This window comes from Pseudorca crassidens, chromosome 4, assembly GCF_039906515.1.
Source record: "Pseudorca crassidens isolate mPseCra1 chromosome 4, mPseCra1.hap1, whole genome shotgun sequence".
NCBI lineage: Eukaryota > Metazoa > Chordata > Mammalia > Artiodactyla > Delphinidae > Pseudorca > Pseudorca crassidens.
Genome location: NC_090299.1, coordinates 83,430,562 through 83,442,703, shown reverse-complemented (window position 1 = coordinate 83,442,703; position 12,142 = coordinate 83,430,562). Strand labels below are relative to the sequence as shown.

At 32.8% G+C, this 12,142-nt stretch overlaps 1 protein-coding gene across 9 annotated transcripts in view; it reads left to right on the top strand.

Moving 5' to 3' along the window:
• The window catches only part of EPHA5 (EPH receptor A5), a 330,826-nt gene that overhangs the window by 137,135 nt on the left and 181,549 nt on the right, over positions 1 to 12,142 (top strand). For 6 of the 9 annotated variants that reach the window (XM_067736164.1, XM_067736162.1, XM_067736163.1 and 3 more), the window contains exons 4-5: positions 7,117 to 7,272; positions 11,247 to 11,582. The exons of 1 other annotated variant lie outside the window; for it this stretch is intronic. In XM_067736164.1, coding sequence (XP_067592265.1) covers positions 7,117 to 7,272; positions 11,247 to 11,582 — 492 coding nt within the window. The remainder of the gene's footprint in view (positions 1 to 7,116; positions 7,273 to 11,246; positions 11,583 to 12,142) is intronic. 2 more of the 9 variants (XM_067736167.1, XM_067736168.1) reach the window with 1 other exon arrangement.

Below are 12,142 nucleotides of genomic sequence, written 5' to 3'. Positions count from 1 at the left end.
CATGTTGCCAAAGTGGAGAGATACATCATCATATCACTGCATAATGTCTTTTCATGAATACTCCACAGGACTCTTGGTATTTAAACTTGTGAAACTGAAATTAGTTTAGCTTAACTGTTTTTATCTTAGAAAACCATATCATCATCAAGGAATAATTTTAAGTAATAATTCAATCAACATGCATTACTTGAGCATGACAAATATTCCATCCCAGGTTATTTAGTACATAGATATTATCTATACATAACTTATTCAGTATATTTCAAATTTTAAGTATTTTCTAATGTTGCTAGCTGTTAGTTATGAAGTATGGAAGTTCTGATCTTAGAAATAAAGTAGGATAGGAAGTAATATTGGTACATAATACATTTTTTTTACTAAATTTAAGGATATTCTGCTCTTTTGTGACCTATAGGGGAGGTGTCTTACCCTAGACTATGAGAGGGAGTTCAGTTCAGTAGAATTGATCATTGACCCTACATGATACAGCACTTCTATAAATGACATAGATTTAGAACATAAAAATCTGAGAGTAATACAATCCTAAACAATTTCTAAAGTGACACATCTATATTTTATTTATAATTTACAATATAAAGTATAACTTAATAAATATAGAAAAGTTATAATTTTATATATAACTATAATTTATAATAATATGTGTGTATATATCTTTTACTGAGAGACAAAAATTTTTTGTCTCTACACACATACAGACACACACACACAGGATGCTATTTTTAAATTATCATTTTGAGTGTCTTTTAAAAATGTATGTATTAATACTAAACATTAAACAAGTAATGAATGCCTAAATATGTGCCAGACAACATGTAAGCAATAGCCACATGACTGAGTTATTTAATGGAATAATGGCAATGAGTAGTTTTTACTTATATTTATATGTCCAGTACAATTTATGACATACAAGCTTGGTTTATTACATATATTGAATGAGTCAATATGTAAAGGATATGTAGCAATTAATTTTACTTTTTATTTATAAATATTATGTAATTCCTTTGAGCGTCTATCAATATTTGGTGAGCCTAATTTATATATATATATACACATATATATATCTAGAGAAAGAGATATATTTAAAGTATTTATCAATAGTATTCTTGTTCTTCTCTGATATTGTTTTCTAATATTCAAATTAGCCTTATTGCTTTCAATCATTTAAACTTAGATTCTAATTAGCCTATTCTAGATTCTAAAATAGGTTAGGTCTCATGTTTCTGTTTGCAAGCATTCAAGAAATGTTACCTAGTTGAAAATCTATTTTAATGTCAGTGTTTTAACACAGTACTTATTTTTTTACTGAGCATATATTTTAAATGTAAGGATAAATCTGCTATTACTGTTAAATTTTGGTATAAATATTATTGGATATATTTTGAGTTGTAATTTCCTTCTAGCATGTTGTGTTATGCTGTTTTTCTTAATTAACACATCTTTTAAATTTCAGCTAACTATCTTGTGGGCACCTTATTTTGAAAAATCTATTTAAAAAGCAAATTTGACATAGCTTATATTCTCTGACAATTCACATATGATAGGACTATGGTAAAAATCTTGTTCATAGTGATTTTCTGTCATTCTTAATAAAGTATAATTGGATAAATCTAATGACATTTTTGAAGGTTAATTATATCTTGAACTCTATAGACAACAGCAGTCTGTGCATTTATTATTCTCATTTCCTTCTACACATATATATTTATATATATATTTAAATGATCTGTATATTTTAATTCTAATGGGGAGAATTATAATTTAATTATAAATTACTAAAACAGTATTTTTTACATTACTTAAATAATTTTTTTCCTTGGTGACCATGCTTCTGGAGTATTGACTTTGAATTATAAAGTGGATTCATTTAAGTATCCCAAGAGTGAAGGACTTTTAACATGAAAATATTTTGGAAACATTAAAAGTAATTTAAATGACAAGAAATAGTTGAAAAAATCCTAACTTGTCAACTATACATTTTTGGTAATTTTGAGGATTTTTAAAAATTCCTAATCAGAGTAGACAGCACCTTTTCACACTTTTAACAAATGACAGCCTTCATTAATTTGAATATAGATGACATGCATCTTATGTTTAAATTTAAAAACTGACTATAACATCTTTGCTTTTAAAGTGATACATATGAGAGTTAGTGTTGGTAATCTGTGCAAAACTTCTAAAGTAGTGAGTGAAGATGAAATATTATTTTTTACTTGCCAGAACTTAATATTTAAACAACTCTGATTACCAGCTTTTTTAAGTTCCTGCCATACCATTTAGACCCTAAGAAAGACGCAAATGTACTGCTTATACCAGTAAATACTGATGAATATGTACTCAATACAAAGAACTATGCTTCATATGATGAAAATCAAATGAACAGTTTCCATTCTCCAGAATGTTTATATGGGTTGGGCGTAGATAAGAATTCATACACATAGAATTTTGGCAAAATATTTTCTACCTACCATAAAAGAGACGCTAAACAAATGGTTCAAAGTTCTAAAGGATGTGTAAGGAAACAATATGTAATCATGGATTTAGCACAAACATCATAGAAAAAAAAACGTAGCACTTGGGGCTTCCCTGGTGGCGCAGTGGTTGAGAGTCCGCCTGCCGATGCAGGGGACGCACCGGTCCGGGAAGATCGCACATGCTGCGGAGCGGCTGGGCCCGTGAGCCATGGCCGCTGAGCCTGCGCGTCCGGAGCCTGTGCTCCGCAGCGGGAGAGGCCGCAACAGTGAGAGGCCCGCTTACCGCCAAAAAAAGAAAAAAGAAAAAGAAAAACGTAGCACTTAAAATGAGACTTGAAGCATGGACAGAATAAGAACTATTAAAAATAGTTTCTGTGCCTCCAGAGGACTGCTAAGATAATCTTATGAAACATGTTAACATAGGATGCATTTTTTTCTCCTGTTTCTTGTCCAACTTGAGTGAACTTGCATAGTATTTTCAAATATTTAGGTGACGTGTCATGTGAAACAGCTTTGCTCCAGAAGCTTCCTTTATTTTGAATGAACTATATCAAGTTGGAATTTAGAGAAATTTTACTGCTTACCTAAATAATTTTTGTTGAATATTGTCATGATTAAAATGTAAAAAGTAAATTTTACTTTTTATGACTATTTATTTTCTGTTTCCCAAATATATCATAGCTTCAGGGTATAGAGTATAATTTTTATTTTCTCACCACAGTACAAATATTCCCTGCCACAGCTCTTAACAGAAAGAATGTCCTCAAAAAAAGAAAATAATAATACACACAGAGCCTTCCAAATGTGTTCAGATTAAATCCAAGTTTATCATGAACTACAAGCTTTTTTCCTCCCCCCCAATTTACATTTCTTGTCTTTTGGCCTGGAATGCTTTTCCTGCAATATTCAGAGGCAGATAAAGGAGTTTCTCAAGTGCTGGAAATTGCAAGTAGGTTAGTATGAATGGAGATAGAGTGCGGAAGGAGGTCACATTTAAAGGGTTTCTTAAATATTGTGTGGAAACTTGTAGGCTATGCTAGCATTTTGTAGGAAAATTAACTGGAGTTTCCCAAAAGAGGACATGATCAAATGCTGTGGAGAAGTACGGCAACAAGTAGGCTACATTCTTAATAAAAGCAGTGGCAGTGGAGTGGAGTGTGTCAACATGTGACTTAAAATGAGTAGGTGGATATGCATGTATGGAAAAATAATTTAAGAAATTGTGTTCTGCATGGAAACCAAACTGTTTGGTAACTTTTACCATGGGGAGAAATGGGGTCATGCGAGATTGATAGTTTTGTTGTTGTTATGTGTTTTGTTTTGCTTCACTTTGTTTCCATTGATGAGTTCTGGAAATTGTATCAGGCTCCTGTTAATGACTACAGGAGGGAGGGAAAGGGGGAGAGAGAGAGTGAGCGAGCGGGAGAGAGACAGAGACAGAGACAGAGAGAGAGAGAGAGATTGATTGAGAGTGCCCCTGAGCATGTAAAAGGGATAGTAGACACTTGGAAGATTACTCTCAGAGAGTTACAGTTCCTAATTCAAATAAAGATTTTTTTTTTTTTGATAAGAGCAAAGACATTTCCATTTTAACAGGAAGAAAGGTGCATATAGGTTTGGAGATTTGGTGGTAGGAAAATAAGAAAGTTCCTCTCTGATGACTTCTATTTTCTCAGCGTGCACACACACATATACCATGAGAGTCACAAAGGAACAGAGCTTGTAAGGACTTAGAAGAAAGAGGAAAAGCTACAAAATAATCCTTTCAATAGTGGGAACTGAAGTTAACTAAGAAAATAATACTAAGATTGTGTAGCAGCATTGCATGTCTCACTTGGATTTAGGGCCATGATTTGAAGGCAATGGATAATTACGGTTTTGTGATATTTTTCTTGGACAACATTAAACCCTACAGTTTTCCTCTCTATACCTCTATTTGGATTTCTTTAGCCACCTCAAATTAAATAATGCTTTAGACATAATTATTATCTTCCCCCAATACATTTCAGATATAGTGTGCTCTGAGAAAATGGTACCAGTATTGCCAGTGCAGTTTAAGCCAAGCACCTTAGAGTCATTCTTAAGATTTATCACTCATGAACCTGATCAATTAAATATATCATGAAATCTTGCTGATTTTACCTCATATTCATCTCCTGAATTTACCTACTCTTATCTATCACCATTGGATCCACTCTTGTCCATTTTCGGACCAATGCAACAGAAACAAAAAGGCCAAATGCCTCCAACCGTGTTCCTTTCCAATCCATTGCATGTGCTACAGTGAAATGATCTCTTAAACACTACTTTGATCTTATTATTTCCATGCTTAAGACATTGTAATGACCTGTCTTTACCCGTTAAATAAAAGTCCCAAATAATAGAAGCCATAAGGTGTTTCTGACCTGGTATCCTCTTCCCTAACTTCATCTCTGCCTCTTTATTCCTACTATCTCCCTGATCAATATTTTAGTGTTTTTCATATCCCTATTGGTCCTCCTCTTCTTTTGGTCCTTTGAAAAGACTTTACCCTCTAAGGCACTGCAGTACTCCTCAAATTGGATAATTTACTTAATCTTTTACATCTCAGCAGAGACTCTGCTTCCTAAGGGAAGTCTTCTTTGACATCCCAGTCTAAATTAAGTGTCCATATTCACTCCCAAGCTCTTTCTCTTTCCTAGAATAATCATATTTATAATTATTCCTACAGTACCTTTAAGACTCATAAAGGCAGGGCCATGTCTATCTTTTTTACCTTCATAACCCAGTAGCAAGGAAACTTTCTGGCCCACACCTGCTGAAAGCATTTTGTTCAACTACTGAACAGAAAGATACATTTATCTACTTTTTACTTACATTTATATTGTTTCCTATTTCCAAAGTTCCCATGGAGGGTTGAAAAATAGTGTAATATGTGATATCATATAAAGTTTTTAAATTAAAAGGCACTCATTAAAAAGAAATGACTTTTGTTTCATGTGTGATAAATGAGTTCCAAATATGCAGAATATGTAGATCAACAATTCATGTCTGAGAGCAAATCGTGTTTGAAGTGAGAATAGTTTTACTAAAAAGGATGAAAGAAGAAAAATTGGGTAACTTAGCTAAGAATGGTACTGGTTGCTACAGCAATCCTATTATAGGAAAAATAATATTTTAAATCTTCTCCTAATCATTTAACTACAAGAATGTCCCTAATATTATCAAAAAGCTCTTCTTATCTTTCAAATACCTTCACATTTGCTCTGAATTTATGAGAGCATTAAGGCTTTACTATAGCTATAATTAGATCTACTGAAAAAGTACCTTCTCATTTTTGTCAATTCCTGATTATACATGGGGATGGCAGAAAACCTTAGCATGGATTACTAAAATCCCAGATCATTTATAGCACATGAAAATTGGCCCCAATTCATTATGTCTATCAAAAACTTCCTTTGAAATACAAGTTTACCTTTAAGCTTAGCAAATGTTCATTGATACTTGAATAAATGCTCTTAAGTATATATAGTGAGTTTTCAAAATATGAAAAAACATAGATGGTTGATTAGCTTTATGTTAACTAAGCTCTAAAAAGTAATCAAACCATCAGTTTGATGGTCTTTACTTTGTTCATAATGGGCAATTGGAATATTGAAGTTTGGCTTTACTACCCATTGAGAAGAAAGAAAGATACAAAAGTCTAGGGAATCTACAGAATAAAGAGACTTACTTTGTTAGCATTTACTTACCTGACCACCAACTTAAGAAAAATATCGGAGAACATTTTCTTCATGTGATTCTAAGTAGTTCAGTGACATTTTTCGTGCCATGCCATTTACTCATGTGTGCATTACATAACAATACGTGAACACCTTCTGTGGTCAAACACTGCGATGAGTACTGTGAATGGAAAATTGAATAAGGCACAATTTTTCCCCTTTGTAGAGCATTATAATTTTTATAGTATAAACATGACTGATATTAGAATAGATGCATGTTGAATCAGTAAGAATCTCAATGAAAAGTTCTAAAATGGAGTAAAATGTAAAACAAATGCCTAAAATCTGACTCCTCCTGGAATCAATATAATAATAATAATGTGAATTAATAATAATGTGAATGACATACCAGCTCAATTGTGCATTCTCTCCATTCTAACAGAATTTTGTGACGGTTTTAGCACCTAATAATTGGTTTATTTATTAATTCAACAACAATATTTTAAGTAACTACTGTGTACCATGCCATTCTCTGAGCATAGTGGAAATTTTGTGTTTCTTCAACATAAGTTGTATTAATAATAGCATAAATGAAAATTATACTCAAAGCACTTCTTCAGTTTTAAATACATATGAGTATTTAACTTTTATAATATAATTTCTTATAAGCTCCTGTAGCATAAAAATCACTAAAAATATATCTATTCCAACATGTGTAATTTAAATACTTAAAATACATATTTAATTATCTGAATGAATAGCCTGTTATTTATGATTCAGAAACTGATGAAAAATTTTTGAAATTAATGAAAAGATGGTGTTATATGTAATCTGTGTATACTAGTCAAAATAATGACATTATTCACAGAACAAACACTGCATCTGTTCCAGGGAAAAGCTTAGTCTCTTATTTCTTTTGACAGTGTGCAGACCTGGGTTCTTCAAAGCTTCACCTCACAGCCAGAGCTGCAGCAAATGTCCACCTCACAGTTATACCCATGAGGAAGCTTCAACCTCTTGTGTCTGTGAAAAGGATTATTTCAGGAGGGAGTCTGATCCACCCACAATGGCATGCACAAGTAAGGAAACCCATGGACATTTGGTGATGCTAACTTTCACCAGTTTGAAGAAAGAGCATGATGGAGCCTGTTACATTCTATTACCATTTCCCCTAAAACAGGCATAATGTTTAATCTTCCAATATAGTATTTCACCAGATTTCAACCTTCTTGAGTAAGCATTGAGAAATTTGAGTCTTTTTTATCACTTACTGTGAGAAGCATCCATTTTCCCTCATTTCAAATTCAACATCTGAGCCACAAATATGGAATTTTTCCTTTTATTTTATGATTTATTTTAGTGTTCATGATAGCCAAACATGACTTTGACAAATCCATTTCCCCGTTTCTGGTAAACCTTTTTTATTTTTCTTCCTCTTCGTCTTCCAAGGCAGCTTTCTGATCACAAAAACATGCAGTACATGGCACTTCTACCTTCTCGTTCTAACCTGCCCCACTAAGCTGCAAAGACCAATGAGAAGGTCATTTATAAAAGAAGACAGGAAACACTACACAAACATGGAGAACTGGGGGTTGGCAAATCATATTTTAGAGTCAAATATAAAATCAGTTGTCAACTAGGATTTTCAAGTAGCTGTTGTGTTTATTAACAGTGAGTGTCCTTAACTGTTATTAATTATATGATCAGGTAATCTTATACTGAGTAGATGAATATTAAACATTTAATTCCAACAGTTGCAGTGGGTACATCCACATCTATCAATGTTTTGGTGTTTTTGTTTTTCTAGTGTTACACATGTTTCTGGGAAGGAAACAAATTTATGTGTTAGTTTGCTTCATGGCAATACTTCTTTAGTTTTTCTACCATAGTCTCTATAGCAGATCAAACAAAAACAGAAAATTGAAGGGAAGAACAGTGAATCCCATCTCCCCATAACATTGTTTCCATGACGTCCCATGTTTTACTATTTTAGATCCCAGTAAGTTGTAGGTGCTTTCAAAGATGAAGACACATTTTTTTGAAATTTAGTATTCACATGTATCATACATAAAGACATACAATTTCTTTACTTAAATAATCACAAACTGAAATTTTATCTGAATTTCAGTGTCAGTTTCATCGTGTCAGTGAAACATATTTTCATAATTTCTCAAATCATTGATATTAATTAACTCTATATTGCTAAAGATCATTCTTTATCACATTCTGATAATTTTATGGGTTAGATGATTATTAATTATAAACAATCCTCTTCAAATAAGTAAATGACATTATTATATACATTTTTTGAGAGGATACATTTGAATTGAGGAGATATAAACAATGATTGCATGTGATGCATATTGGTTTCAGTGGAAATTGCTTCAATTATTCAGAGCAAAAGAAAGCCCAAATAGTGGGGAGGAGTGTTGGCTAGACTGTAGTTTGGTAATTTAGGGAGAGAAAACCATATCTTGACCTATTTAAATTTTATTAATTTTGTAAGTATTCTTTCTTTAAGTAGTCCATGCATGACTTTTATCTTTCTCAGCATAAATGTGAGCCCCCATTTCTGTAAATTTACTAGGTTTGGGAATGGTGGAGAACCCTGGTGGCAAGGACTGCTTAGCTTTCTTTTAGGACCTGAGGCTTTATATTTTCTCTGTCTCCAGGTGTGTGAATTTCTAATACTGTGTCTCAAAAGAACACTAATTTGTATGCATTTCTCAAAAAAGACTATTGGGAGTCCTGTGGAAGATCTTTCTAATATATAATCTGTGAGTGTGTGTGTTCTGTTCTTAGTTGCATTCATAATAACACAAATTCTTCATATGATGATACCCTTGAACACATGAGATGGCTTGATTGATGTCTCTTTGGCTCTTTGCTATTAAATTTATGGTTTCAACTACTTTTAATGTTTTTTTCTGGTACTCTGGACAACAAAATGTTATAAACCTGTAGGAAAAGAAAATCAAACAAAGTTCAGATTCTAATGAATCTGTTCAAATTGAGGGTACTTCTCACAGCTCTACTTTGGTTCATGCATCACATCTATTAGCAGGACAGTGAAATTTCATTACATTGTTTTTAGGTGCATGTCAGTCTGAGTCTCCACTGGTTACCTCTACTTTAGGGCTTCCCTTGAATATGAGTTGTATTTTGAATTTGAGAGGCATATGTGCCCCCACCCACATGCTGAGGGGCTGTTAGTAGCAGAGTCAAGAGAAAGAGTCAGACTCTGATGCAGTTTTTACAGATTTAGAGGAAAGGTGGTAACTGAGGAGTGTATTTCAGTTGGTAGAAAAAAACCCTCAGAAGTCTGATATCTTTTTGAAGTAGACAAATTTCAAGTATATTTTACCTTTTTCTCACAAGTAGACCTGTAACATTTTGATCTCAAATTACATTTTCTCCATAACCTTCCACTATTAAATAAATAAGGTAGAGGGAATAGAAAAAAAAAAAAAAAACACTTGTATTTCCGTCTTAAGTATTTGTTTCAACTTAAAAGTGACTGTTTTATATTGAAGTGTGTGAGGTTGTATGGAAAAATTCACAGGGTTCAACCACAAATATAACTAAAGTGGAGATTGTTTTGTCAAAACTGGCAGCTTTTACGTTATGGGGTTCTTTAATTTTAAGTGACATTTTATAAATGGTACGTAGCTTTCTTATTACTTTTAAATTTAGTCCTCAGTAGTCATGGCTTAATAAATGTTAGGTAGAAATTAACATTAATTTCTATATTTAGAACAGAGAGCACATATTAAGATAACTAAGCTATGTCATCCTAAGTAGCTTAATTTATGCTTATGAACCATTCAGCTACCATCACAGTCCATTTTATTCCCTGTTGGGAAATCTTTACTATGTCTGAAACAAATATAAATGTATTTTCTCTTTGAGAACATCTGATCATATAATATTAACAGCTGACTGAAGTTGTAACTCTGAGTATCTAAAAATCTACTATAGAGTCAGACATGATGCAATGAATTCTTTTAAAGACTCTATTTTTTAGAGCAGTTTTAGGTTCACAACAAAAATGAGAGGAAGGTATAGAGATTTCCCATGTATCCCCTGTCCGCAAACATTCATAGCTTGTCTCGTTATCAACGTCCCCCACCAGAGTAATACATTTGTTACAATTGATATGTAAACAAGTTTAATTCTCTTTAGTCTGCTAACTATTATTTCAGAAATAAAGTAATATACACATGAATATTATTTGTTATTTATATATAAATTTATTCTGCTGATCTTTCAAGGTCAGAACATGTTCATTCTTTCTCTTATTGTGTTTTTGAGAATTATTTTTAAAATAAATTTTAGGTTTCCAATTAAGTAAAATTCACAATTTTGCAGAAACACAATATTAAAACAATATCAAAGTAAGCAAACTCTTATTACAGATTGCAATGTTGATCACCTACTTAAATCCTAGTTCTTTCTTGACATATGAGGGAGGTTCCAAATTCTGTTGATGGTTTATCAGTAGCTATGCAATTTATTTTGAGATAAACTAAGGCTACTTTTTCTACTTTTTGTGGAATTTGTAGTCAAGAGCCACACTAATAAATCCTATTTCTACCTGTGCTCATTGCTTAGTAAATCCTTCATGTTTACTTCCTAGGTTTCAGGGATGAGTATCACTGAGGAAGTAATCTGTTCAATCCCCAAGGAGAATTTGTCCTTGGACTTGCCAAAGAACTTGCCACTATTTGAATACATAATTTTATCTAACATTTTTTGCATAAATATTTTTACTCCATAATTCTTTACGTATACACTAAGCAAAACATCTTTATTTGAATTTGCAACTTTGCCAAGATAAGTCATTTCTATAGTATACCAACCCCACTATTGTTTCTACAAAGGTATAACAAGATTTTTCAAAGATTATTACAAATTGATGACTCTTGCATTCTCCCTGCTTAACAGATTGATTGCAAATCCATTTTTTTTCCTTCAGACCAGACATTTGTGTAGTAAACAATGCTTAATTTTATCATCTCAAAATTTGTTTTTTTCACTTTACTTTGCAAACCAGGACCCCCCTCAGCTCCTCGGAATGCCATCTCAAATGTTAATGAAACTAGTGTCTTTCTGGAATGGATTCCTCCTGCTGACACTGGTGGAAGGAAAGATGTGTCATATTATATTGCATGCAAGAAGTGCAACTCACATGCAGGTGTGTGTGACGAGTGTGGCGGTCATGTCAGGTACCTCCCCCAGCAAATCGGCCTGAAAAACACCTCTGTCATGATGGTGGATCTGCTTGCTCACACAAACTATACCTTTGAGATTGAGGCAGTGAATGGAGTGTCCGACTTGAGCCCAGGAGCCCGGCAGTATGTGTCTGTAAATGTAACCACAAATCAAGCAGGTAAGTGTGATGTCTAACCAAATCGTGTACCTTAGGCCGAGCACTGTCAGTCATCTCCACAGCTCAGGGCAATGTTGCCTGAGACATGAGAGATGACTTCTCATTATCCAGAGGGTTAGGACTTAAAGTAAAATACATCTTGAAATGCTTTATCTTAACTTTAAGCAAATAAAAGCTAAGGCTTTCTTAGCAGACACATCCATGGACAGAAAAAAAAAAAAGATAGGCTTTAATTGAATTTTTTCATTAAAAAATACATTTCTGGCTCAAATCCATTTGTGGCAAAATTTTTTATCCCACAGTGCAATAATTACAGCTTCACACAGTGCAATAATTACAGCTCAGATCTACATTTTTGTTGTTTTACTTCAGGTGTTTTTGTTTAGTTCATTAATTTAGCAGGTAATCTGGCAGGTTGGTTTCTTTGTTTGGCACCACATCTGAATTTTCTTTGCAGATTGAAATAGGGTTTTCTTATTATTTCTATTATTATTATAATAAAAATGCATGAGATAATTTTTTGATAAATCCACTTATCAAAATTAAAATAACTATGAACC